We start from the raw sequence: 27,831 nt of genomic DNA, 5'->3' as shown, positions 1-27,831 counted from the left end.
CATGAACCCAGAGACTGAGGATATGAGCTCAGGAAGTGCTTAGCTGTCTTCTCTCTTATCTGCCTAGACACATCATTTAGCCCACTATGAAGCCAAGTCTGAGCTGCTATGTTTTAAAGGAAGGGACACATTGGCCTCAGCACAACTCTGTGTTCACGGGCAGGCCCACTTTCAATGTGGCGCTGCGGTAGTGGGAAACTTCTTAGTGGTAGGAAAGATCGAACTTTCTACTACTGGACAAGAAGTCATGCAGATTTATCTGTGGCCACAGAGCTCTGCAAGGTAAAAAAGATGTTGAGCCCTCCTGTGAGAGGCAGGAGACATGCTTTGGCATTGGTTTGCGTTGCAACCATGTTAGAACAGTAAGTGAAGCAGGCAGTCTAGGTAGAAGTCACCAGGAGCCGGTTTGTGGCACCGAGTGCACCAGCATCCTGATTCTAACTCCACAGCGTGGGTGTCACTCTTGATTGTCTGAGATAATGAGAGTGCTTGTCACCTTTGCTCTGCTATCAAGTACATTTAATTTCTACATTCAAAATTAGCCTTGTGAAATGTGTCTATTCTCTTTGGTGAACAGACAGCTGACATACTCTGTCCCACCCCTGGGTGACCCGAGCTTACTATGTGCTCTGTATCTGTCCTGTCTGTGAAGCTTGGACTCAGTCTCTGTGTCACTGAGTGTAATTTCACCTCAAGCACACTCCATTAGCAGCAGGCTTAATGAGCTTAGACTGAAGGTGAATATTGATTAGATAAATAATCAAATAAAGGCCTGATCTTTATTAATAAGTCAGCACTGGCTCTACAAGCACAGCCTTTTGATGAGAGGAAGCCTAGGGTGTGATCTGCAGCTGCAGAATGTCAATAAGTCAGCTCAGTGGCTTTAATCTATGTGCTGCCAGAATTCCTGAGCACGATGTTCCCTCACTCAAAACCGAGCAAGCGAACAGAAATTACCTTCATAGATCATGCCCAAATGCACCCCACATGCAAAATATATACCTAGATTATTTGGGCGTGGGAGGGGGAAGAAAATTACAACTTGCCACTCTTTCTTCATTTTATTCCCACAAAGATAAAGATTTCTTCTTCTGATGTTAGGCTATGATAGGTTCTTTCATTTCTGGGGGTGTGTGGGAGTCAGCTTGTCCTCCCACAGAAAGCCTGGCAGACAGCTGGCTGAAGGCACAGGGACTTGCCATCCAGTTGCCCTGAATACAGCCCATACCCTTCCCCTACAGGGCAGCCTCAAGGTGGCAGGCTTATTCTATCCTGCTCTGGGTTCCATCCAAAGCAGGGGAAGGATTTCATTAACATTTATGACAAACGTCCAAAGTTGCTTGCATTGCTAAACCAGGCTTAGGGGTGGGGTGTGTGTGGGGTTGGGGGGCGCCCACTTGCCATGGTGAAAGCATGTGGACCTTTAGAAACAGATCCTGGTTCACATTCTTGTGTTACTACTTGATAGCCAAAGGCAGTTGATTGATTTAATTCTTCTAAGCCTCAATCACTCTCACCTGTAAACCAAGGATAATAACGCCAATTTCATAAAGTGTGGCAAGGATCAAACTGCTTAGATAATGACCAAGAAAAGGAGAAAACCAGGAGGAACTCAGGGCGTTCATGGGTATCACCAAGGAAATTTTCTTTTATGGATTTCCTCTTGTATACTGCATCTAAGCAACACGGCACACATACAGCTGGTGCTCAGATGACGATTATTTTCTGTCATGTTCTGTGGGGTTTTAAGTACACCAGTATTTTCTGAAATTGCTGAGATCTTCTGATTACCCTAAGTTGAATTTTTATGTGTACAATTGCTGGTTTCTTGATGTAGGGTCAGATGTTCTTAGACATTTCTTTTGAACCTGGGTAGAGGGAATCAGGTTAAGACAACCAAAGGCTGTGGAAGTGCATGTTTGTAACCACATGCTTGTAATCCCAACACTTGGGAAACTGAACAAGAGGACTGCCATGAGTTTGAGCCTAGCCTGGGCTACATAGTAAGCATGAGGACAACCCAGACTACTTAGTGAGTACCAATCCAGCCTGGGCTACGGGGTAAGACTCTGTCTCAAAAAGCCAAAACCCATCAGGCATCAGATACTCTCTCTGGCAACTCAGAGCCACCTACCAGCCACAAGCATGTGAGTTGTAAGAACTGTGGGGAAGAACATTCTAGAAATCTTCAGTTTCTTGGAGTAAAAGTGGCCCACCTCTTGAGCTGCCAGGCGTCTGTCTGGCCCACAGGGGAACTCAGCCCCTGCCCGCTAATGGGATGTTTTTGATAACTTGCTCCATTCTCATGCACTTGTCAGTTCTCTAGCCCCAGCTGCACAGTTATTTTAAAATTCTAGATTTCAAGCCTAAAACCTTAAAAAAAAGCATCCTGTCACTTTCTAAAGCCTAACACAGGGACTCTTGGGTATTTTCAGAAAAAAAAAATTCTTACTGCCTCTTACCAAATACTGGATATTGCTAAGCATTGCTAACCAATAGTGTGCCTTGGGTTCAGAGAACTTGGGTTGGTGGTTCCCACACATTTCTCGCCAAACTGAGAACGTTAACAATCTGCTTTGCATTTTATTTGCTACCCAAGCAGAATACCACAACCCACTCCCCCTGCATCCTGAAGAAACCAAAATTCTAGGGGTAATAAAAAGAACAGCAGAAAGACCAAGTTTCATGTATTAGAGCTTGATTTTGGAGAGAAAAACTCTCATATTTGAACTGTTTTGTGCTTTCCAAATAGAAATGAGAAAGGCAAAGAGATAGTTCTAGAATACGACAATCAAGAAAAAGAAAGTAAGGATGCAGAAAGCCCTTGAGCGGAGCTGCTGGTGCCATATAAGCTGCAGCGGCAAGTCCTGTCCCGGTAGACTGTGAGCAACCCTAGGCTGTCCATCTCAGCCCGGCACTGGGCGGTGGTGTTTCTAGTCACACTTGGGCATTTCAGATCCTGAGTTCATCTTTCCTTGTCTCTTCCCATACTGTGCTAGGGTGTACTGCAAGTCCTCCAAATGCCCGAGGGTTGATGAGTCCTAAGGAGAGAACAGCTCAGGGTGAGGCTGGACAGCAACTCTGAGCAAGTTTAGTAGATGACAAGTCCAGACCACGAAGGTCAGAGGCACCAGCCCCAGATGAATAGTGCCACTGTCTTCCATGTCTTTCTTAGTCACTAGTAGACTGTGTCTGTTTTCATATCTATTCCTTCCTCTAAGGGGACACAAGGATCTGGCTAATCCAGGTCCTGTCTTCCTCATAACCCTGGTTCTCTTTTCTTCCTTGCACCTTAGGCTGAGGCAGCTTCACAGTTCTCCATAGAGTCAAGACCTTTCCTTCTGATCTTTTCTCAGGCTGCATTCTCTGACAACCCCTCCCCAGCTTGAAATACTCCTGTGCCTTTAAGGCCTAACTTGCCTATACCCTCCCAAAAAGTCATTCCTGTCTCCATACAGAATGAGACTTTATCCTCTGAACAGAGATCAAGGTTCCCATAGAAAACTTTCTATCTCTTCTTGTCAGAGTCCATGAGCATACACAGCAGGTGACAACTAGTGTTCAGATGTCAACCCACCAGAGGAATGATTTTCTGATGGAGGAGAATCTCATTCAGACAAGGCTTGCAGGACCACTGACTCTGAAAACTTTTGCTCCTGTCTGTAATTTCACGTGTGAAAAATCAGCCATAGTGTCTTCCAAATACCTGCATTGTAGAGTGTAATCTCATGTGGTGTGTATATGTGGTCTCATGATTGCAACTCAATCTGGGGGAGGGGGCACATATATTCATGCCTGGTCAGGAAGATGACTTCTCGCTAAGCTGTATAATTGTGATATATAGAACATATACTAGATTTATTGTGCCACGAGAACTGTAAGACACTTAAAATCCTGCCTTTTCCCTTTTACTCAGATGAACACAAGAAAACAATTGCTCCCCAGTCTAAGACAAGTTACACACAATCAGCTCATCTTTACCTCAGAGAAAGTTCAAACTAGACTGAATGTTTTTGTAAACAGATCATACATTAAAAACTTTACAGATGTGCACAAGGTCACGGTCACAGATGTCCAACCAAGGTTATTAACACAAAGCATCCTAAAACACCATGCCAATTTCTCTAACTAAACTTGGTTGATAACACAGGTCAGCAGTCATTCACTACTAAATTCCTTCGCAATTAATACTCTACACAAACTTCTAATCTCAGTTTATGATATAAAGCTCAAGGTTCAGCTAACTAACTGTTTATTGTTTAGGTTCCAAATATCAATAGTCAGTTAATCAAGTTCAGCTACTGTGGGTAAAGTTTCACAATTATTCAGGACCACAAAAGATGGTTTTGCCTTGCAGTCAAAGTTACAAAATTCCCCCCTTTTTATGTTTTGGGGTTAGAAACAGGATAAGAGAATATATTTTGAGGGTTGGGACATTTTCAATGCCACTGTCTTAGACAGTGCCAAGCACTATGTCCCCGCCTATGTGTTGCCATGGTAAATGGCTCAGCTCCTTATCATTTACCCATGGTTTATGTTATGACCAATGAGACGTAATTCTTGTAATTTTTTTCTTATTGCTTCAAGCCTCCTGTAAAAAATATATTTAAGCTAGGTAAACAAATAAGCAGGGGAGAATCAAAACAGAGAATTGGAATTAAAGAGAATTGGAGACAATTAGAGCAAGGGAATTGGAGCTACAAAATAATAAAAGAAAATGACCCTCAAATTGTGTATGTGAATCTTTACCCCTCAGATAGAAAACCCTTAAGTTCAGCTTCACTATGCTGTGAACCTTGTCTTCACACCCTAGTTGTAGCCTTGAGAGCTGGCCTCTCAAGCTACAATATCTTCCTCTCCTTTTCTCTCTCTTCTTTTTTCCCTCTCTTCTACTAGATTAGCCTGCAAGCTCCTGAGGACAGAACCCCCAGTACTTTCTTCACTGAAATTGAGGTGAACACATGAATGGTACTTTCCTCACCCATTCCCAGGTCACCTTTTTCCTGATGAATGACTATAGAATGAGGCAAGTTCTGTGTCCAGAGAACTCAGTGCTCAGTACCCGGACAGCTTTAGAAGCAGACCATGTGCAAACAAGACGGTTGGTTCTTCTCCCCAGGCTTGCTTACCTACCAGGATGACCTAACAGGATACAGTCCAAACCCTACTAATGCCTCTACAAAGATCCATCAATCAATTATATCCCAGCTCAGAAGCATGGGCAGCACAAGGCAGAAGTCCTTCAAGGCATGGTGTGCACATTTGTATTCCTGTGGTACCAAGAATAATGTCTTTCTCTTAAATAGGGCTTCAGAGAATTTGTTAGATAGGAATTTGAAGAAAAAAGATTACAGTGGGAGAGATGGATGGCTCAAGAGGTCAAAGTATCGGATTTGTACACCAGATGACCCAAGTTTGATCCTCAGAATCTATGTAAGAAGTTGGATTTGCATCTGTAACTTCAGGACTTCTACAGGGAGGTGGGAGACAGAGACAGGAAAATGTTTAGAAGCTCACAGGTGCAGTGCAGCAGAAGAAACAATGAGACCACAACTCAAAGTGGAAACAAGAACCAACTCCTGAGAGTGATCTTCCACATATGTGCAGTGGCATACCTGAGTGCTCACGTGTATACAAATCAGAAACACACACACACACACACACACACACACACACACACACACATTATTAAAAATACTAATACCTGTATTCTACCCTTAGGGATTGGTGTGGGAAGTCCTTCTGTATATGTGTGGCTTTTATTGGTTAATGAATAAAAAAGATGCTTGGGTCTATGGTAGGGTAGACTAGAACAAGGCGGGAATTAAAAGCAGAGATCAAGGAGAAAAGAAGGTGAAGTCAGAGAGATGTCATGTAGCTGCCAAAGGAGACAGATGTCCCAGAACCTTACTGGCAAACCACGGGCCTTGTGGTAAAATACAAAAATAATAGGAATGGGTTAATTTAAGATGTAAGAGTTAGTTAATAAGAAGCATAAGCTATTGGTCAAGCAGTGTTGTAATTAATATAGTTTCTGTGTGTTTATTTGGGTCTGAACAGCTGGAAAATGAACATGCAGCCTCTGCCTATAAGGGATTCTGAATTTATTATTTTAATGTATTTACTTTATTTTATGTGTATGAATGTTTGCCTACATGTATGTCTGTGCACCACATGTGTGTCTGGTGCCTGCAGAGATCAGAAGAGGGCATCAGATCCCCTGGAGCCAGAGTTATAAGCAGTTTGTGAGCTGACTGATGTGGGTGCTAAATGTCCTTGAAAGATGCCCTTGAGCCATCTTTTAAGCCCTCAAACTCATTTTAAATTTCTAGTTAACTTCAAGTAATCTAAAATTTCCTGTTCCCAGTTCATATTTGTATCAGACATCAGGCAATAAGCGGCGTCTGGTTTTTATGTTTTGTTCCTAAGATACTCAGAGTCTTCTGGAAGAGCACACTCACAGCATAGGACTGGAGTTCTACCCTAAGGGACGATCACAATGAAATACAAAACCTTCAGGGCACTAGTGATAGGCCCTGCTAAGGCGCAGTTTGGGAAACACGTGCAAGTCTTGTCTTCTGAGTACTGTTAAGGATGCCTGAAGAAAAAGAGTTAACATGATCTAATGCTTATCTGGAAACAGTTTAAGACTATGTACAAGCAATGATGAGCCATTCACCCCAGATGAGAGCCTCTTGGCCACTGAAGCTCATACGACTTTTCTTAGAACAAAGAAGCACCCAGGATGACCTATTTGACCCTCTGGCAACAGAAACAAAATTTCACCCCCATTCAGCATGAGTTTTAGGAATGTCATTTTAAACATGGAAAACTCCTGCAATCAGAGCAGAGCATGCCAGGCAGGTGCTCACATCACCCAGACACTTTGATCAGATAATGGAGTGCACAGTGCTAGCTATGAGAAGAAGTATTGCATTCATCCGGGTCTCTTCTAAACCGGCTAGGGCTGCCTAAGGAAGCACAGGTTTAGTAAATACTCTGAGTATATGCCACCTCCACTGATAGTCTCACAGGATCTGTGTACTCAAGGTTCAGCCCTATGATCATTCACTCCAGACCTGCCCAGCAGCTCCCCACTATCAGGCTCTCAGTTCCTTTCAGACTCTGGCAGGCACCTGCCAAGCACACACCATTTTAAAGCACAGCCTAGGTAACTCACAATACATTTGTATTTAAAAAAAATGTCAAAAGAAAAGACAAAGTCTTGTTACAGTGAAGCTTGGTGCCCTCATAAAATAATTTACCACTAAAGTGGTCTTTGGAATGCATTTACAGTAATAACTTGGACCTTTTATGTAACTCTTCCCTTCATTGCTCTTTAATGGCATTCAAGCTGAGTCAGTCTCAGACAATGCTATTATATTTTCAGCAAGGCAATGAGGCACAGAATGGCTTCCTGAGGAACAACATTGATGGTTTGGGGCATTAGCTGTGTGGGAAGACTTGGCATTGGCCATCTCCCGCTCTACAAGGAAATGAAAAGCCTCTATTTGAAAGAATTGCCCAAAGCCCTCTAATCTGACTTTTTAAAAGTGGAACTTTCCGTGAAGGAAGACTAGGACAGGATATAGACATGGGGAAATTCAAGTTGGCAAACAAATGGTTACCAAGTATCTGCCACATAAAGCCAGTCCTTAGCTAAGAGACAAAGAGGCAAATGAGACAAGGTCTTTCCCATGTGAGAGACATGAACAGTGGCAGGGACAGTTGAGCAGTGGAGAAGCAGTGGCTCATCTGACCAAGGGGTCACACAAGTCGCTGGGAGGAGAGGGTAGGAACAGGCTCCGAGGGACATGTGTCCAGGAGAGGACCCTGAAGCCTGGAGCTGTTCCTGGGGTTTCAGGATGCAGCTGGAGAAGGTGGGGGCTGCACAGCGGGAGGAACAGTCTTGTGCAGGCCAAAGGCTTCTGCAGGTGGCCTTTACTCACTTTCTACATTCCCTGAAGTTAAAGTGGACTCTGTACTCAATTTGACTTTTCAGAATATATACTTGATAGAAAGCCAAAACATATATATGAATATGCACTTTCATTTCAGGAGCAATCACAGAGGGCCTGCTTCTTTACCTGGTCCACTGTGTGCTTCTGTGCACAGAGAACCCCAGGGCATCTTAGTAGGAGCTCATAACTAGCTTTTCTTTTTTTTTCTTTGAGAATGTTTTTATTAATATTTTGATAATGTTTTCTCCTCCCAGCTCCTCTCAGAGCCTCCCCACCAACTTTATGTTCTTTCTCTCTCTCTTTCAAAAAAACCCCACAAAACCAAATTCCAGAAAAAACAAAAGACCAATAAGAAAAAAAAAGCCAAAACAAAACTAAGCAAGAAGTCCACAAACAAAGAAACACAGAGTTTGTTTTGTGTTGGCCAACTACTCCTGAGATTAGGGCCCGACCTGGAGTGTGGTTGGTACACTCAGTGAGATTCCTTTGGAGAAGACTGTCTACTTTCTCCGCTTAGTGCTTAGACTCCATCTGGCTTAAACCTGTGCAGGCCTTGTGTGTGCTGCCACAGGGTCTTCGAGCTCCTATGTGCATCTGTCCTGTTGTGTCTGGAAGACTTTCCTTGGAGTCAACGTCTCCTCTGGCTCTTTACACTCTTTCCTTGGCTGCCTTGCTCCCTGAGCCCTGAGGGGTGGGGCTTGACGAACACATCCCATTAAAGACTGAGCGCTCCAAAGTCTTTGACTCTGTAGTGTGTCTAGTTGTAGGTCCCTGTGCTAATTCCCATCTACTGCAGGAAGTTTTTCTGGTGAGCATCGATTGATGCACTGATCCATGGATATAACAGTATTCAGTAAGTTTTCATAAGGAGGAGCCGAGAATGTCCTATCTTTTAGACTCTTTACTGGTACAAGCCTGAATTTAATTCACTGTCTTCTTTGTTGTTCACAAAATGAGATTTAAAACCTGAAAGTAAGGAGCTCACATTTTCTATAAAAATAGGATATATTAACCTGTTTTTTAGATGTCTATTGTAGATTAAGCACTTAATAAACTATCAATGTGAGCTTTCTCCATGCAAATGAAAAAAATTATAAGCTTCAAAATAAGGCATTTTAAATATACAGCTGAAGGCAGCACCTTTGTTCAGTTTTTTTCCAGGTGGGCCCCAGTGGCTCTGTCTGGCACACAGCACCATTACCCCCACAATAGTTCCCAAAATCCAGGCACGAGGAAACCCTTAGGAAGAAAGTTAAAGAAAAAGTGGCAGTTTCGGCACCTGTATGTTCAGTGGGCATACTTTTACTCATAAATAAAGCTCATACAGACCTTTTAGATCAGCAGTTCTCAACCTCTCGTCGTGACCCCTTTGGGGGTCGAACGACCCTTTCACAGGGGGTCGCCTAAGAACATCAAAAATATCAGATGTTTACATTATGATTAATAACTATAGCAAAATTACAGTTTTGAAGTGGCAATGAAAATAATTTTATGGTTGGAGGTCAACAGAGCATGAGGGACTGTGTTAAAGGGCTGCAGCATTAGGAGGGTTGAGAACCACTGGTGTAGACTGTTCTATGCTTCCTAGGAAGTCATCTTTCAGGACCACCAATCACAGCACAGAGAGCTGATGAAACACATGGAGCGGAGTCTCAACGAAGCCAGCTATATCTCTATCTTGACGTGAAGAAGACAATCTATAGAGGGTCGGGAACCCAATGCTTCTTCCCCTGATCAGTTCAACATCATTCCAGAAAGCTCTCCATCTAAATTCAAGGTGTCTGTAAGAACACGCTTTTCAAAATCAAGCACTTCCTCAATTAGAAAAGTTAGTGCAGATTTAACTGAGGCCCAAATTCAGAATTTTTTTTACAACTGAAACTAAACCTTCAGGGTTGGGATAAGAGTCAGCACCCCAGCTGTTGAATGCTTTTTTCTTCGGTGCCTGCAGCAAGAACATAGTCTTCATGGTATTTCGAGTGGCCATGTGCTGACCACACAGGTCAGCAGGTGGTGAAAGAAGCAGGCAGAGAAGGTGAGGCTCTCTAAGGAATGCCCCAGCACAATGATGCCCCCTCAGGTGGCCAAACAAGTATCTGGGCTGATGATCATCAGGACCCTAGTGCACGCTGGGCCTCTTACTACAAGCGCTACTAATTATTTTAACTATCACTTACTACATTTATTCGGCACTTGCCAGAAAGCACTCTCTAGTGTCAAAGTCAAATGACTTACTAATAATGAGGAATAGAAAAACAATCTTGGTAAGTGAGGTGAACGGGACCCAGAAAGACACATGCAACATATTCTCTCCTAATTTTGGATTCTGGTTCTGAATCTTTAGGTGTAGATAACCTGGAGTAATCACACGAACTGAGCAAGCGGAAAGGGAGCAACACCAGGAGCAGTGGGGGAGCTCTAGAGAGGGGAGTGTAGGACAGGTGCTGTGAAGGAGGACATGAAAAATGGCAGGGAGAGCTTTAACTAAGGAAGGGGAAGTGAAGAAAACACAGGGTCAGGAAGGGAGAAGAAATAAACAGTTTTTATTAAGAGTGTTTGAAAAAGCCATGTTACTTCATATTTACCTAAAAATACGTATTACATAACACTACCTCCAAGAGCCATAGACTAACAAAATCCCTAGTGCCAAGCACGGGAAACCTCCCTTTGAATTGTTGGTCAGGAGGTCCAAGAGATTCCCAAAACAATATTGCCTATTGCTGCCGTACTTGGTTGCTTCAGAACTTATCACTGAAGACGCCATGCACTGGGAATGGAACTGGAATGGCCCTGGAAGCCTCCTCCCTTAGGACCAGCTCTCAGGTTTTCATAAGGTGCTATCCCAGCTGCCAAGGGAGAAAAGCAGTCATCCTTCCTATGAACCCTAGCAACCACGGCAATATATCCCCAGTGGTGCGACAGTGTCACTCACCTCTCAGGACGTCAGACTTCCAGGCCACTGCCCAGCACACAGAGGCAAACCACAGAAAAGAAAAAGTAAACTGTGTCTGTGTACTAGCGCCATGACAGAGACTTGAAATTGTTTTGTAACATTTGGGAACACTGCTAAAGAGATATGATCTTATGGCCTAATTTTATGTTAGCCCATATCGCAACTGTGTAGCGATACACAGTTGTCTGCAGTACAATCTTGTACACATTGTATAGAATGCAGAGAAGCTTGCATGTGCAATGTGACAGCCACAAAAGATGCTGAAACAGTAACTAGCAGCAGTGGGAAGGACTGAAGACTGGGATGTGGCTTGATGGCAGGACACTTGTAAGGGTATGTACACATGAGTACAGTGCCAACAGAAGCCTGAGCTATCAGATCTCCTGGGACTGGAGTTACAGGTAGTTGTGAGTCACCTGAAGGGGGTTCTAGGAATCCAACTTGGGTCCTCTGTAAGAGCAGTATGTACTTTTAACCACTGAGCTATCTCTCTAGCCCTAAAAACTTATTTTGAGAACTGAAACAATACATTATTGTAAAGGGACTAGCATTTAATAGCTTTTCAATAAATATTACTCAGCATGGAAGAAAATTTTCACTAAGCAGATGAAAGTATAGTAATTTAAAATAATCTTTTTCTTGATAAAAATGTTATGGGATTTAGGCACCCAAAAGGCTGGCACCAAGTATTTGGAAAATGCAGAATCTTCCTTTTTCCAGACTCTGGGCCTCAATCAAGCTCTCAAGCCAGTTTATCTACTTAAGAGTCTGATGTATCCATGAAATAGGCCTCGTCTATAAAATTATTTGAATAGTTCTGGGAAAGTAATAGGAACAAAAATGACCCAGAATTGCAAATGTAATAAAGATGAAGCAAAAAGATATTGTAAAAGTAGATTTTATGGGGGATGGAGAGATGGTCAGTGTTTGAGAGTACTAGCTACTCTTCCTGAGGACTTGAGTTCAGTTCCCAGCACCATGATGTCTCACTGTACCATCAGCTCTAGGGGATCTAATGCCATTTTTTGCCTTCTCAAGCAATGCACACATGTGGTGCAGAGACATACACGTAGGCAAAGCTAACATATACATAAAATAAAAACTAAAAGGGAAAATAGATTATAAAAAAGTAGTGTTAGCCAGGCCGTGGTGGCACACACCTGTAATCCCAGCACTTGGGAGGCAGAGGCAGGTGGATCTCTGTGAGTTCAAGATCAGCCTGGTCTACAGAGTGAGTTCCAGGACAGCCAGGGCTTCACAGAGAAACCTTGTCTCGAAAAACAAAAACAACAACAGAAATAAAAAAAGCAGTGATGTGAAATAATCTTTTTGTACAATGTGAAGATATATTGCTTACATTGTTAATAAAAAATGGCTAGGCAGGATTTTTGGAGCAGAGAGAATACTGAGGAGAAGGGCAGAGTCTGAGAGGGGTCATGAGACTCAGAATAAGCAACATGGGAAGTTCATAGATAAGGTAAACAAGTTTCGAGGCAGAACACAAGTTAACAGAATGGGTTAATTTAAGTTGTAAGAGCTAGCTGGAGACAAGCCTAAGCTATTGGCCAAGCATTTATAATTAATAGTAAGTCTCTGCGTGGTTATTTGGGATCTGGCTGGTGGGACAGAAAAGTCCGTCTACAAAGTAGACTTTAGCAAACTTGTTTTCTGGTGGTAGATAAAAAAGAAAGTAGTTTAAGACTTGCTATTTCTATTTGTAAATGGTTCAAACCTGAAATAAGAGTCTCAGAAAAAAATACATTGGGATGGAAAATTGCCGATTTAGAAGCATTTTCAAAAGCTCAGAAAGGCTCTAGAATTGGATGCATGCCCATTAAGGAGTGGTACAGTTTTGATCTGGAGTGCCCACTGAAGGCCCATGTCCTAACTGTTTGTCATCAGTATTGAAGGACTGCTGAGATGTTGTGGAACCTTTAAGAAATAAAGTTTTGGGCTGGGGTTGAGTTCAGTTGCAGAGAGCTTGCAAGGCCCTGAGTCCACTCTTCAGCTCTGAAAAAAGAAGAAGAAGAAGAAGAGGAGGAGGAAGAGGAGGAGGAGGGTCCTTGAAGAAGTAAGTTAGGTCACGGGAGGTCTATCCTTGAAGAGAGTACTGGTATCCTGGTCTCTGCCCTCCCCTTTCTGATTCCTGCTGCTACAAAGTGAGTGGACTTCCTCTACCGTGTGCTCCTGCAATGAAGTACTATGAAGCCACAGACCTAGCAGCAAGGGGGTCAAATAACTCCCCTGAAACTGGACCAGAAAATCCCTTTCTCTTTTGGGCTGTCAATCATCTCTGGCAGTGCCACAGTGATGGGAAGCTGACTAACACAGGGATCTCAAAGTGTGGTTCTTCAGAAAACCCCTAGAAGCATTGGGTCCATAGGGAAACCACTGGACTTAAGACAGCTGCCTATGGCAAACACTTCTAAGGTCAGAGAACAAGGGCGTCCTAAAACACCAGCCACTTTTTAGATACTTAAAAAGATACCTCTGATGGTATTATATAACTTTACTAGTTACTAAATAATGATGACCATTCTAACCCAGTAATCTGGCATCTAAAACAATGGTTGTGTGACTAATTTGGAATGTGGTATAGAGACATTTTTACACAGATGTTAGCAATAGTGATAAAACACAACATGAAATAAAGTAAATAAAATAATTTTTAAATAAATAAAATAAAAACACATGAAAAAAGTATGCTTGCATTGAGAGAGAGAGGATAAAAATCTTCCTGGAGTAGAATGGTGACCACTACGAGACCCAAAGACAAATACCAGAGGTGTCACTGCTGCGTAGAGATCACACTTTTCTCTTTCCCTGTGTGGGACTCGGGTCTGTGATGTCCACCAGGACCAGGACTAATTCACTGTAGTCCTTTTAGGGGCTTTGTCCTCTGAGAGGAAGTTAAAGTGGTAAGCCCGCCCTGAGACAGACAAACAATGAGAACAGATTCCCAAGAATAATAAATAATCCTGGACACAGGAATGTTCAATTTTAGTGGTCCTCAAAATTCACCCCTAACTTTGGCTAACACAGAAAACAGTTAATCTCATGGCTCTAAGGACACAGAAACCCAGGTTAAATTCCTTTGCTCGGGTATTTATGCATAAAAGTATAGAACTTTCTATTGCTACAAAGGTCCATGCCATTGTGGACACATCATCTGACCTGGATTAGCACCACAGATAAGTCAGGGCAATTTCTATCCAAGCAAGATGAAAGGCAAACTGACTATTGAGGACGCCTGAGGCATTGCTGGGACTTGACTTCACCAACAGACATGGGAAGACCTAGATTACTCCACCAGACTGCTCTCCAATCTTTTCTTTATAACTTGTTAACTAGAGTGTTGCATGGTTATATGTGTTTATCAAGTCTTAAATCTACACAGCAAGCTCACCTAAGAAATCTTTCAACAAATGCTTTACAGAAAAAGGCAGGATGTGTCCATGCTGTTCAACATGCAGACCCACAAGCAAAACCCCGTCTTTAAGGAGAATGAGCAGCAGTAGTGGGTATCTGGACAGCTCTTGCAAGTCTCCCAGCTGCTTGACTGATGAAAAAATCAGAACAGGAATATACAAAAGTCCCACACTCCTGGGAAAAGACAAGTGTCCTAGAGGCACAATAAGCCAGCCTCAGAACTAGTCTTAGATACGATTGATCAAGCAGCAACAGCTTTCTCCAGTGAACATGCCTCAGGGGCTCCTGGGAAGGGGTCAGGCTCCTCTTAAGTGCAGTGAGCTGACTCACCCCACTGAGCCTCTTGCAGGCCTGCCTGGCCTGACCCTCTGCCACCAGTAATAAACATAAGCCCACAGTTCTAACTGACAGCAATCCAGTCCCAGCTTGGTAACCAATGTTTTAACCAAATAAGCTCTTGCTCACAGAATGTTAACATTTTGCCTTGTTATGATGAGAATTACCTTTGATAAGCGAATGATTCCTGCACAAAATAAATATTAAAAGATTGAAAAATTAAAATGATGTGATCACTTTAATACTTGCATACAAAGCATTTGACAAAGTTCAACATCTACTACTTGTAATTTAAAAATAAAACTCTTAACATAATCTGGAGAAAGAAATTTCTTTAACATGGGAAAATCCCGAGGCCAGTAATGTAATTAGAGAGGAAGAAGAGCTTCTCTGATGAGAACTGGGTTGAGGCATGGCTGCTGTTCTTCCCATATCTACATAACAGGCCACTGGAAGCACTAATAAGAGAAAACAAAGAAGAGGCTGGAGAGATACTCAGTGGCTAAGAATCAGTACTGCTTTTCCAGGGCACCCAACTTCGGTTCCTAGCACCCACATCCAGCAGGTTACGGTCATGCATAACTCTGATGTGGGTTTCCCTTATGTATGCTGTGAATATGTTTTATTACCATTGGTTAGTAAAGAAGATGCTTTGCCTATGGCAGGGCAGAATATCGATGTCAGGAAAACTAAACTGAATGCAGGGAGAAAGAAGGCATAGTCAGGGAGACACTATGTAGCCACCCAAGAAGCAAGATGAGAGGCAACAAACCAAGGGACTTTTAAAAAATATAAAATAATAGAAATAGGTTATCTTAAGATGTAAGAGTTAGTTAGTAATAAGTCTGAGCAATAAGTCAAACAGTTTATAATTAATATATGCCTCTGTGTGTTTCTTTGGGACTGGATGGCTCTGGGACCAGGCAGGACAAACTTCATGTTAAAAATGGTGCCCACTGTATGGCATGGATCCACATAAGACCTAAAAAAGCTTTAGAGAAAGAGGGCTTTTAGATCTACAGAAATGGGAGCCAAGTGCAGCTTCTTGGTAGCTGCATTTTTTACAGATAGGCTATTTGCTGATGGTGAACAAATGTGTGGCCAACCGCTTCCCAGAGTTGGGGTGGTAAACATGGCTCCCAGACCTGGTGGTGAATGGACTTCTGCCATGTTGGAAAGCCCAGCAAGGTGTAACTAACAGGCAAAACAGCAGCTCTGGTCCTAGCCACGCCTGCTTGAGAGTTTAAAACAGTGCTCAAAAAAGAATTACAAACACAGAATAAAGACAGATCCAGACAGAAATAGACCTCTGAGCAGGTCATAGGATTATAGACATGCAATAAAGACAGATCCAAACAAAATAAACTTTTGAACAGGTCATAGTGTGTTTAAAAAAATGTATGTAGGTTTAAGAAAAAAAATGGGTACAGGCAGTTATAGAAAGAGTTTTAAAAAGTAAAACAAAGTCTTTAAAGAGACAGTAAAAGTAATATAAAAAGCCATGTAAAGGTGGAAAATACACAGAGAGTGTGGATTATGTATACTTTTTCAGATACTATAGGCCTGTAGGCTGAAGATGGATGCCCCAATGTTACAGAAGAACTTTGGGTGACTCTCCAGGCAGTGAGATGTCTCTGTAAGTTCTAGAGTTTTGGAAGTTGCTTACAAAGCACTTCCTGGTTATTCAGGCAATAGTATATCCTTCTGGGGTCTTTGGTGGAGTCGAAGACAGATAGTTATAGTTTTCCTTAGTTTTGATAAAAGATGATTTATATATGAAACTTTGGACTAAAAAAGAAATAGTGTAACTGTAATTCTTGCTTGATACCTGTTTTGTTATATGTAATTTTACTATTTTAAAGTTAAAACCTTCTTTTTTATTTAGACAGAAAAGGGAAGATGATGTGGGATTCACCTCTGTATGCTGTGAATGTTTTATTACCATTGGTTAATGGCAATATTGGTTAATGGCCTACGGCAGATCAGAATATAGGCAAGCGGGAAAACTAAACTGAATGCAAGGAGAACAAAGGCAGAGTCAGGAGACACCATGTAGCTGCACAAGAAGCAAGACGTGAGGCAACAAACCAATAGCCTTGTGGTAAAATACAAAATAATAGAAGCGGATCAATTTAAGATGTAAGAGCTAGATAGGAATACTCCCGAGCCATTGGTCAAACAGTGTTGTAATTAATATAGTTTTTGTGTGATTATTTGGATCTGGTGGCCAGAAAACAAAAGAACAGTCTCTGTTTATATTAACTCCAGCTCCAGAAAATCTGATGCCCTGATGTCCTCTTTTGGCCTTTGAGAGCAATTGTACCCATGCATACATATGTATAGGCACATACACATATAGACATATAATTAAAAATCAGATGAGAAATGAAATAAGTCATTCACAAATAAATAAATAAAAAGTAATAGATAAATAAAATTATCTCCTTTTGCAGATGACATAATCCTGTGTGGGAACTCCAAAGAATCCATAAAAACTGTTAGAATTAACAAGCAAGCTGAATAAAGTTTTAAGAAGCAAAATCAATGCAGAAAAATCAATGCGATTTTTTTGTGCTAAGAACATCTTATCTGAAAAGGCAATTCAATATGTCATACCACTAAGAAGGATAAAACAGTTAATAAATTTAACCATGAAACCTACAAAGCACAAATGAGAAAAAACCAAGGAAGACACAAATAAAGGGAAAACGATTCCATATTCATGCATTAAGAGAATTAATATGTGTACATTACTTGGAGTGACACAAGGATTCAATGCAATTCTCATTAAAATCCCAACATTGCTCACATAAGTTCATATGGAACAATAAACTTATATATAAATTTTATATATGTAATACATAAAACTCATATATAAAGTTCATAAATTTATATGTAACTATAAATTATCTTGAATTTCCAAATTATCTTGAGAAATAATGAATCTGGAGCACAATTTTCTGATTTCAGATTGCATTACAAAGTTATAATAACCAAAACAGTATGGCTCTGGCACAAAAATAACACACAGTCCAACAGAACACAACAGAACAGATCCTAGAAGTAAAACTGAACATATGGTTAAATATTTTTTGACAGGGTGCTGGGAAGACAATGTGGGAAATGAGCGTTTCTTCAACAAATGCTGCTTGAAAGGCTCCGTGCTTACACATAGAAAACTGGACCCTTTTCCTGCACCATACACAAAATTCAATTCAAATGGATCAAGGCCAAAACATAAAACCTAGAACCATAAAAGTTATAGAAGAGAACACAGGAAAAGGCTGCTTCACATTGGCCTTGAAAATAATATGATGCCCAAACCTGAGGCACAAAAGAAAAATAAAACACACTATATCAAATCAAAAAGCTTCTGTATGGCAAATGAAACAGCCAATAAAGTTTTTAAAAAGTATTTTGAAAGTGCATATGTAACAATAAGTTAATATTAAAAATATATAAGGAACTTATATAGCCTGATAGTAAAAAAAAAGTCTAAACAAACCGCTTAAAATGAGCAAAGGACCTAGATAAACTTCTTCCCCAAAGAAGACATACAACGTACAACAGACACAGAAAAAAAGCACTCAGTATGTCAAAACCACAGTGAGGTTAGGATGTTTGTTGTCCTAATTAAAAGGTAGGTGCTAGCAGGATATGGAGAAGCAGGGGCCTTGATGTGGTTTTCAGAAATGACAACTGGTACAGCCTATGGAAGACAGTATTGAGATTCCTCAAAAGTGAAAATAACAGTGCACTGAATCCCTCTTCTGGGAACTTCCTTCCGAGGGGAATGAAAGCACTTCAGAGAGATGTGTGTGCTCCTGTGTTACAGCACTTTTCACAACAGCTAAGATGCAGACAGAGACAGCCTAAGTGTCTGTGAATGGATGGCTGGATAGAAACCAAGTATTATTTAGGTTTAGGAATGGACCTCTGTGCTAGGGAGAAGGCTCAGAGGGCAGAACCCTGGCGTGCAAGCACAAGGACCTACATTCAGATCTGCAGAATACACACAGGAAATTAGTGAAATGGTGTGCCTGTGATTGCAGCACAGCTACTGGAGTTGGGAGACAGGTAGAGGCAGGAGAATCCCAGAAGCTGGCAGGCTAGCTAACCAAGAGAGGCGAGGACCACCACCCAGGGCTGTCCTCCGACCTCCACACACGAGGCAGTTTTCTTTCTCTCTTTCCTCCACCCCACACACGTTATATACACAAACAAAAGCATATGCACACTTACAAAGAGAAAAACAACACCTGTAACAATATGGGTAAGGCTGGAGGACATTGCACTAAACAAAATAAGCAAGAAACAGACAAATTCCACAGGCCCTTTCCACACGTGGAGTCAGAAAAGGCTGAGTAAGTGACTACTGGAGCTGGAGAGGGGAAATGGAGAGATAGCAGGCGAAGGGCACAGGGCTGCCTCACGCCAGAGTGCTTCAGCATCTTTTAGTCACGTAATGTATTTACTGACTTTTCTGCACTATCCCTTTTAAGAGCTTTTCTTTGAGGATTACAAAATATGTACTTTTTTGTCTTATCATATTGAGACAGAGTCTCACGCTGTAGCCCGTGCTGGCCTCAAATGAACTCGCTGAGCTCCTCCTGCCCAGCTTTCCAAGTTCGAGGATTATAGGTATGATGCAGAACACTCACAAAAATATGTATTTACTATGTCCTGTCTACTAAGAACCAGTTGCCTCATGCACCCTCTTTTATGCTTTATAGACTTGTCACATTTTCATGTCTGCATACACTGAAAACTGCAAAATATAATAACTTTTACTTTCAATCTGCAAACATATTTTTAAGAACTCCAGAGCAGAACATTCCACTTGTCCAGACCTTTGCTCTCCGCTGAGCTCATTCCATCCTGGTGTTCTGGTTTTCACTTGGCGCCTTTTCCTTCTGTCTGAACCACTCCCTTAGCAGACACATTCATATTCAGTGTCTTAGCTTTCCATTATCTTAGAATACGTTAATTTACGCCCACTCATGAAGGAAGCTTTCGGGGGAATGCAGAATTCCAGGCTGACAGTTCTCTGTTAACACTTTAGCTGTGTTTGCACCAACTCCTAGTTCTCCTGGTTTCTGGGCAGACATATTGAGTCATCCAGCCTGTGTTCCCCTGTAGACAGTTCAAGGATTTTGCCTATTTGCTTTTCTTTCCTTTTGTTTTTCTGCTGCAAGTTGGCAATGTGATATGGGTGTGGGTTTATGGATTTATTCCATTTGGGGTTGGTTAAACTTCTTAGTCTGTGAGTTTACAACTTTAAATAAATTTGAAAGCTCTTAAGGCATTATTAAATAATTTTGAGGGGCCCACACTTTTGGTATTTGAGTTTTGGAATCCCAGAGACATAACTATGAAGCCTTTTGTGGTTGTTCTGCGGCACTTCAGATCTGAACACTTTCCTCTGTCACCCAGGCTCCAGATTCTACAATGAGTTTTTGCATTTACTGACTCTTCTCCCTGTCATCTGGTCTCAGCTTCCATATCTATCCGCTGAACTTCTTGATTAGTGAAACACTATTTTCTTTTTAAAATTTTTCATTTTGTTTTTCTTTGGATCTTCTGTTTCTTTGCGGAGGTATTTCTAGCTTAGTATTTACTTCAAGAATGTTCATTATATATAAGCATACACATATGCGTATTTTAGTATTTTAGAGTAATTGCTTTAAGGTAAGGCCTTTGAAAATGATTCATGTCCAGTATGGTAGTACTTACATGAGAGGCAGAGGCAGGCAGATCTCTGTGAGTTTGAGGCCAGCCTGGTCTACAAAGTGACTTCCAGGACATCCAGAGCTGTTACACAGAGAAACCCAGTCTCGAAATACAGAAGAAGAAAGAAGAAGAAGAAAAAGGAGGAAGAGGAGGAGGAGGAAGAGGAGGAGGAGGAGGAAGAGGAGGAGGAGGAGCAGGAGAAGGAGAAGAAGGAGAAGGAGGAGGAGGAGGAGGAGGAGGAGGAGGAGGAGGAGGAGGAGGAGGAGGGAAGGTAGCTCATGTATTTATGTCTTTTCTGTCATTATTCTGTCATTCTGATGCTTTTCCCAAGTGATTCAAGATTTTCCAGGTTTTTTTGTTTTGTTTTCTTTCTTTCTTTCTTTCTTTCTTTCTTTCTTTCTTTCTTTCTTTCTTTCTTTCTTTCTTTCTCTACTGAATAAGAATGGATTTGTGCCCTGGGTATTTTTTTTTATAACACTCTGGGGGCTTATTTAAATCATAGAGGTAAAAATGATCTCTTCTCCTCTGTCTCCCTCTGTCTCTGTCTTCTTTCTCCTTTCCCTCTCTCCTTGTGACCCCTTCAACTTTAAACCGGTCAGGCACAGGATGCAAGGTTCTGTCTGCCTTTTATGCACCATCATTCTAGTGTCCGCTTAGAGTTCAAGCACATGCAATGAATGCTCTTGATGCTTTCTATGAAGTTCATCGCTTGGATAATCAGCTGAGGCCTGCCTGAGCTGTACTCCCCTGTGATGTAAGTTCTCAGTGTCTGTACTATGAGAATGTCAAAGCAGGCATCACCTGGGGTGAACCTCGGAGTTCAAGACACAAGACTCCCTGAGGCTGACATCTCCAGTTTCTCCGTTTACTGGTTCTCTGGCTAGAAACCCGGGGTTCCAGTCATCCCACTTAACCACACTTAGCTGTGACTGCCTAAATGGGAAGATAGGAAGGAGGGAGGGAGGAGAAGAAGACAGGGAGAAAGTAGGGTGGGACTCATTCTAAGAATTATGCTTCCTTTCCAGTGACTCAGGCCATAACTGCAAGGATTCTCTCAGCGCTCTGTCTGCACAGTATGTACTCGTGGGCTCCAGCTAACACAGGTCAGGGGACACAAGAGGGAAATCAGAGTGCCATAGAAGCTCAGCTCCAGTGCTCCTTCATGATGCATGCATTGCAGATGTCTTGTACATGCACGCTGGCCACGTTCTGCAGCACTGTTCAATGAGCAGACAGGGTGACTGTGCTTGCTCCTTGCACCCTAGGTGGAAACTAGATTTTTGTTGTTGCTGCTGTTTAAAAGTCCAACATTAAAACAGTTATGTTATCATTCAGTTAGAATTTGGCTGGAATATACTTTCCAGTCTAATGATGTAACTTCCTTCCCCTAGGTCCTGCCTTCTAGCATGTCTGTTATTACTAGCACTGTTATACTAGCACTACTGGCTGGTGGCTAGGCTTTAACATATAAGATTTTGGGGGGCAGTGAAGATCCTCTTAAGAACTATCTGTAACATCAAGAGGATCAATGGAAGGCTGTTACGCTTGCAATGCAGGTACCTGACATACATCTTACTTAACTGTTGTAACAAATCTTATAATAGTAAAATATTTACTAGACCAGGGTCAGGATGAAGCAAGAATTTAGTTCCCCTAATGTATTGCTGCCTCTCTGATAAGGAAGTGCCACTGGCTGTTCTTTGGGAGATACTCTGTAGTATATCCAGGAGGTGGGGTGTATTAAATCCACTAGAGAATAAGGAGAGGGCCTATTTTTATAGTAATCGACTGGGATCTCCAAGTACAGTGTGGTATATATAACTACCCTAAAGCAGACAGTTAAAAAACGATTGCAAGGTGATCTGTGACTCATTCAAACCAACAAATTTAGGGTTGCATATATTTGCCTCAATTCCAATTACATACACAGTGAACAACTAACTCTAAGACTACAGAAATGAAACAACTGCATTTCACATCACTTCAAAGCTTATATATAAGTTTAGGATTAAGCACACATGTCGGCCAAGGTAACTTTGGAGTGAATTTTACGTATGGCAAAACTTATTGGGATGATCATGAATCTGGTTCCTGGTTTTGGGAATCTAGAAGCAAGATTCTAAGCTGCTGTTGGTCTCCCCACTTCCAGTTTCTCCTGGCCTTGATCACCCCAAACATCCTTCAATCAAGTTGCTTCTGTGTGGTTTCTCATAGCTCATTATCTTTTCTTCTTTTCTTTCTTCCTTTATTTCTTTTCTCCCTCCCTCCCTCCATCCTCCCTCCCTCCCTTCCTTCCTTTCTTTCAAGACAGGGTTTTTCTGTGTAGCCCAGGCTGTCCTAGAACTCACTCTGTAGATGAGGTTGGTCTTGAACTCACAGATATATCCCTGCCTCTGCCTCCCGAGTGCTAGGATTAAGGGTGGGTGCCACCACTGCTTGGCAAAGCAAACTACATTTAGGTTTGTTTGTTTGCTTTGCTTTTTGAGAAAGAATCTTTCTGTGTAACTTTAGCTGTCCTGGAATTTGCTCTGTAGACCACACTGGCCTCAGACTCACAGAGATCCACCTGTGTCTGCCTCCCCAGTACTGGGATTAAAGGTGTGAGCCACCACTGCCTAACTTTACTATGTTTTCTTACTTCTTTACCCATGGCCTTCATAATGTGCTTCCTAGTTGATATGATTTCGATTTGAAGTATCCTCCCCAAGTTCACAGTTTGAATGCTTGACTCCTAGTTTGTGGAGCTATTTTAAAGGCTGTGGAGCCTTTAGGAGGTGTGGTTTGCCCGGGTGAAGTAGATTACGTGGGGTGGGACTTGGCCATATCCACCTCTGGTTCTTGTCATGTGAACTACCCACTGCCTCCCCCCCCCCCCCCCCCCACTGCCACAGACAACTCTGATGAGCCTTCTACAGTGGACTGAAATCACAAGTCACAGCAACCTTTTCCTCCTTCCAGTTGCTTTCATCAGGTATTTTGTACTGTCATGAGAAAAGCAAGGGACCCACGTGTCTGCACCACTGTCTTATCTCCTTCCACACCGGGGCTTTCTTATTCCCACTCCTCTGGTCCCTTTTTCCCGGCACCCTCATTCTTACCTCATCCTCCTGATCTTTCCTGCTCCCCCTCCTGAAGCACAGTACATACACTCTTTTGTCACCAACACAAATGCTGTAGGTCCCTTTAAATTTACCTTTTGTTCACCCAATGAACATTTGTCCATGCTGTGAAGAGTGGGCTTCTAAGGTTGCTTCTAAGGTGCTTTTTCCCACTCAGTCATCCAGAAGACATTATCATTTTTATTACACATCTAGCCCAATTGAGGTTCCTTGTTAGGGGGAGCTCTCATTCTGGTTATAACAAAGAAAGGGATATTTATCTAGAGGAAAAACTTAATTATAATTGTGAGTCTCTTAACTGAGGCAATCATAAATTATGTTGCACAATTGTTCTTAAATAAAACCATTTTAATATTAGAGTATATGAATTGCCTTGCTTCATGCTGTGAAAACCGCCCAAGATAACAGCCTTCATTTCATGGTTTTGTTTTGTTTTGTTTTTTTAAATCGTCTCCATTAGAGGCCCGGTTTGCTTCCACCTCAGAGCTCATCTTTTCTTTGTCATTTATTTGCCTCTTGTTACCTCCCTGTGTTCCAGTCAGTCATGCAAGCGGGAGGACTGAGACTCGGAGCAGTCCAGTCACCCTCATGCCCAGTCTTCCCACACTCTGGGGAAGTGCGGGTGATAGAGGGTGATATCAGAGAAAACACACTCTGAAGACTAAGACACAAGGAAGCAGGAAGACGCAGGGAATGAGGAGGGAAGGGGACCCACAGGAGATGCCTGGGATTCTTTAACTGTTGGAATTTCTTTCACCAATCCCTGTTGGTTAGTACTGACTACACATATTCAAGAGAGGAGGGGGAAACACATTCACGGAAAAGTTACTTGGTAGTGTGGCTTTAGGAATTCGGAGCATTAGGGAAAATGAAGAGAACTGGCAAAATCTGTGGCACAGTCGTCTACCCTGCTGTGGCTTTCTCTTTAACAACACAAGCACAGTTGGCTGCAAAGCCCCACATTTCACCAACTAAAAATGGACAAAGAGTTCTGCTTCACCAGTCTGTGTCCCACAGGACAGATCACTGCTGCTTTTGCTTTCCAAGGCCCTTGGAAGATGCCATAAAAATAGTTTTGCCCTTAAAGTCAAAGACTTGATCTTCATTGGCTTGTACTCCAGATAACAAGAAATACGTTTTGACCAATTATGCATATGCATTTGAATTTACAGGCGCACACTGTTGAAGTAATGAAAGTGGCTATGCTCTGAGCAATCTCCTCCTCACCCAGAACGTAGATCTCACTGTTGACGACGGCTGCACTGAATCGGTACTTAGAGTACTGCATAGGTGCCCGCTCTCTCCATTGATCTTGACTGGGGTCATACTGCAACAGTTTGTTGCTTAATCGATCCGGCTCTTCATCAGGAAGATCCATCTGTATGAAATATGACAGCAAATGTAACAACAGACCACTTAGAGGCCTTTGTGAGCATGTAGACACAATCAAAGCAGACAGCAGAGATGAATGGGTGTTAATGTCTCACTTAGACTCAGACTTCCCAAGTCCTGAGACTTGGGGTTGTAAGTCCTCTGTCAATATCAGAGGGATTTATATGTGCAATGGGCTAACATGCTGGTTTACAGCAATCGGTGATTTTCACACTTAGACACCAAAAAATGAAGCAACTACAAAATTAAAAAAAAGCAAAGCTTGCTTTCTTGAACAGTGTGTAAAGGAAACCCTAACCTTACCAAACTTCATAGCTGTGAATTTTAACAATACTCATGAAGGACTAATTTTAATAATTCATAAGGCATTTTCTTTATATTTTTCTTTCTTTTGTTAATTTATTATCTTTCTTTTGTGTACATTGGTGTTTTGCCTGCATGTCTGTCTGTCTGTATGACGGTGTTGTATTCCCTGCAACTGGAGTTACAGACCGTTGTGAACTGCCATGTGGGTGCTGGGAATTGAACCCGGGTCCTCCAGAAAAGCTGCCAATGCTCTTAACCTCTGAGCCATCTCTTCAGCCCCATATTTTTCTAATCTATAAAAAATTCAAAACATTTTTACTGTGTTAGTAATTAGAGGATTTTAGACCATAATTATGAGTTATATGTAAATAACCTTATTTCAATTTTCAAGATAATAGGATTAGCATAAATTACTTGGAGTTATGCTTACATATTCACTTATGTTATATATTTGTATATTTATTTAGTGACTAGATAGTAAAACTTGAAAAAGTTTATTCTTACATAGATACAAGCAGCTTCTACCCATAAACTTCAGGTAAAATAATGTTATTTTTATGATATCTGGAACTTTATAACAACTTTGAGTTAAGAATTTATGTGTCTCTCTTCTGAGTCCAAGTTTTCAACAGAGAAATAATTGCCACCCTTAGTAATGTTACATGCACTTCACTTTAGTCTAGGCCTTTAAAATGATGGGAATGCTGACACCATGGGCACTCAAAGCTCAGTTTCATGTGCTGTACCTGAATCTCGGTGAGATTGCCTCATTATACAATACTCATTTAGAGACTACAAATTAGCAAACATTGCCTTTATTGCTTACTTTTTTTCAATTTTAGGTATTTAATCTCCACATTAGTAAATCAAAGCTTCCAAATTGTTTTGAGGGATTGTTCACGCAAATTCACTGTGAAGGTGAATAGCTTCAGAAAATATAGCTACAGATAATGCCAGGTTCTAGCTACTCACTGTGATGAAATCTGCACGTTGGATCTACAGTACAAATAGAAACATATAAAGTATAATAAAGTTTCCCAAGCTTATGCAGGGAATGCAAAAGCAAATGTTTTATCATGAGGCAAATCTGCTAAAAGAAGAGAAAATACAGGAAAGATAAATTTATGTCACAGGGACAGCCAAGGAGTGAAAGTAATCTGCATTGGAAAACAGGAAGGCAAGAGCAGAGGACAGCTGAAAAGACACCACCGTAAATGGCAAAGGCCCAGGAGGACCCTGAAGAACACAGGGCCACTCTGGTCACACTGCTGACATCTCTACTGGCTTGCCATCACTTCTCTGGGCTTCAATATCAACAGCATTTTGCTGATATTGCTGATGCCCAGCAAGGACACTTGGTATTTACAGTCACACACACTTTCCTGGAAATAATGGTGCCACGACAGAATCAATGTTCTGATTTTCCATTTACAGTAAGACCCCGTGTGTATGTGTCTCTGTGTGTGCCCACACACATTTGTACTCACCCATGGTGAATGGGGGCGTTCATGTACATGTACATTTGCAGGCCAGATGTTAAGCCCAGGTGTTCCCCAGGAAGGTTTATCTTATGTTTTTGAGACAAGGTAGCTCATCAAATCTGGACTTGACTGGCTAGCCAGCATGCCCCAGGGATTCTCCTGTCTCTCTCCTCAGTCAGTGCTGGGATTACAGGCATTCACATGGGTGCTAGGAATTGGGTTCTCATGCTTGCACAACGAACATCTTCCCAACCGAAACATTTCCCTAGCCCCTGCAGCAAGAATCCTACGAGTGACTGGTCCCTGGCCCCACGGCCATCACAGCAGGACTGGAATGAGGACCCAGTTGTACCACCACTTAGATGCTCACGACAGCTACCCCTTGGCACAGGGATCTTTTCCAATCAGCCAGTAGGGGAAGAATTATGAAGTCCATAGCGTAGCGTGAGTACTAGCTGCACCCATGTCTATAAATAGCACATTTAAAAATCAACTTCTAAAGCTGCTTTCACAGTTTCAAGACTTAAGTCTATATTATATGGTGTAAAAAGCATTTTGCCAAAATGTAAGCCATAATCTTTTAGTACTCAACATCTGATACATTTTTCAGAAAAGCCAGTCACACTAGGTAGATAAGCAAGAAATTTCTTAACCTGAGGGGTCCAACCTCCGATGACATACAGTTTATTGTTCACTGTCACTACAGCATGACAAGCCAGCTGCAGTGGAAGCGGAGACACTCGTTTCCAGTTGTCTTGATCTATGGAGTACTTATCCACACAGTTTGTGATGAGGTACTGGTTTTTAATCTTCATCTGTCCTCCGATGACATAGAGGTCATTGTGGATGCTGCCCAGAGCGTAGAGCTCTCGAAATTCAGCCGCGCATAACTTTTCCCAAAACTGGTTTCCTCTATCATGATACCTGCAAGTTAACACACACACATCATACACACATGCAGACACACACACACACACACACACACACACACACACACACAAAGACAGAAAGAGAGAAAGAGAGAGAGAGAACCAGGATCAGAGTTACCATGGCAACAACTCACCCAAGAAACACATTTAAGCTTTTTTTTTTTCAACACAAAACAATATGACCTGGCTCTTCTA

General features: G+C 41.8%; 1 protein-coding gene across 3 annotated transcripts in view; it reads right to left on the bottom strand.

Moving 5' to 3' along the window:
• The window catches only part of Kbtbd12 (kelch repeat and BTB domain containing 12), a 75,399-nt gene that overhangs the window by 33,911 nt on the left and 13,657 nt on the right, over window positions 1-27,831 (bottom strand). For all 3 annotated transcript variants that reach the window (XM_048416613.3, XM_085690598.2, XM_048416612.3), the window contains exons 3-4: window positions 27,361-27,631; window positions 24,756-24,906 (exon numbers count right to left, since the gene is read on the bottom strand). In XM_048416613.3, the coding sequence (XP_048272570.1) occupies window positions 24,756-24,906; window positions 27,361-27,631 (422 nt within the window). The remainder of the gene's footprint in view (window positions 1-24,755; window positions 24,907-27,360; window positions 27,632-27,831) is intronic.

Source organism: Myodes glareolus, chromosome 6, assembly GCF_982192425.1.
Source record: "Myodes glareolus chromosome 6, mMyoGla1.1, whole genome shotgun sequence".
Lineage (NCBI taxonomy): Eukaryota > Metazoa > Chordata > Mammalia > Rodentia > Cricetidae > Myodes > Myodes glareolus.
The sequence above is the reverse complement of the archived record's forward strand: the minus strand, read 5'-3'. Positions and strand labels throughout refer to the sequence as shown.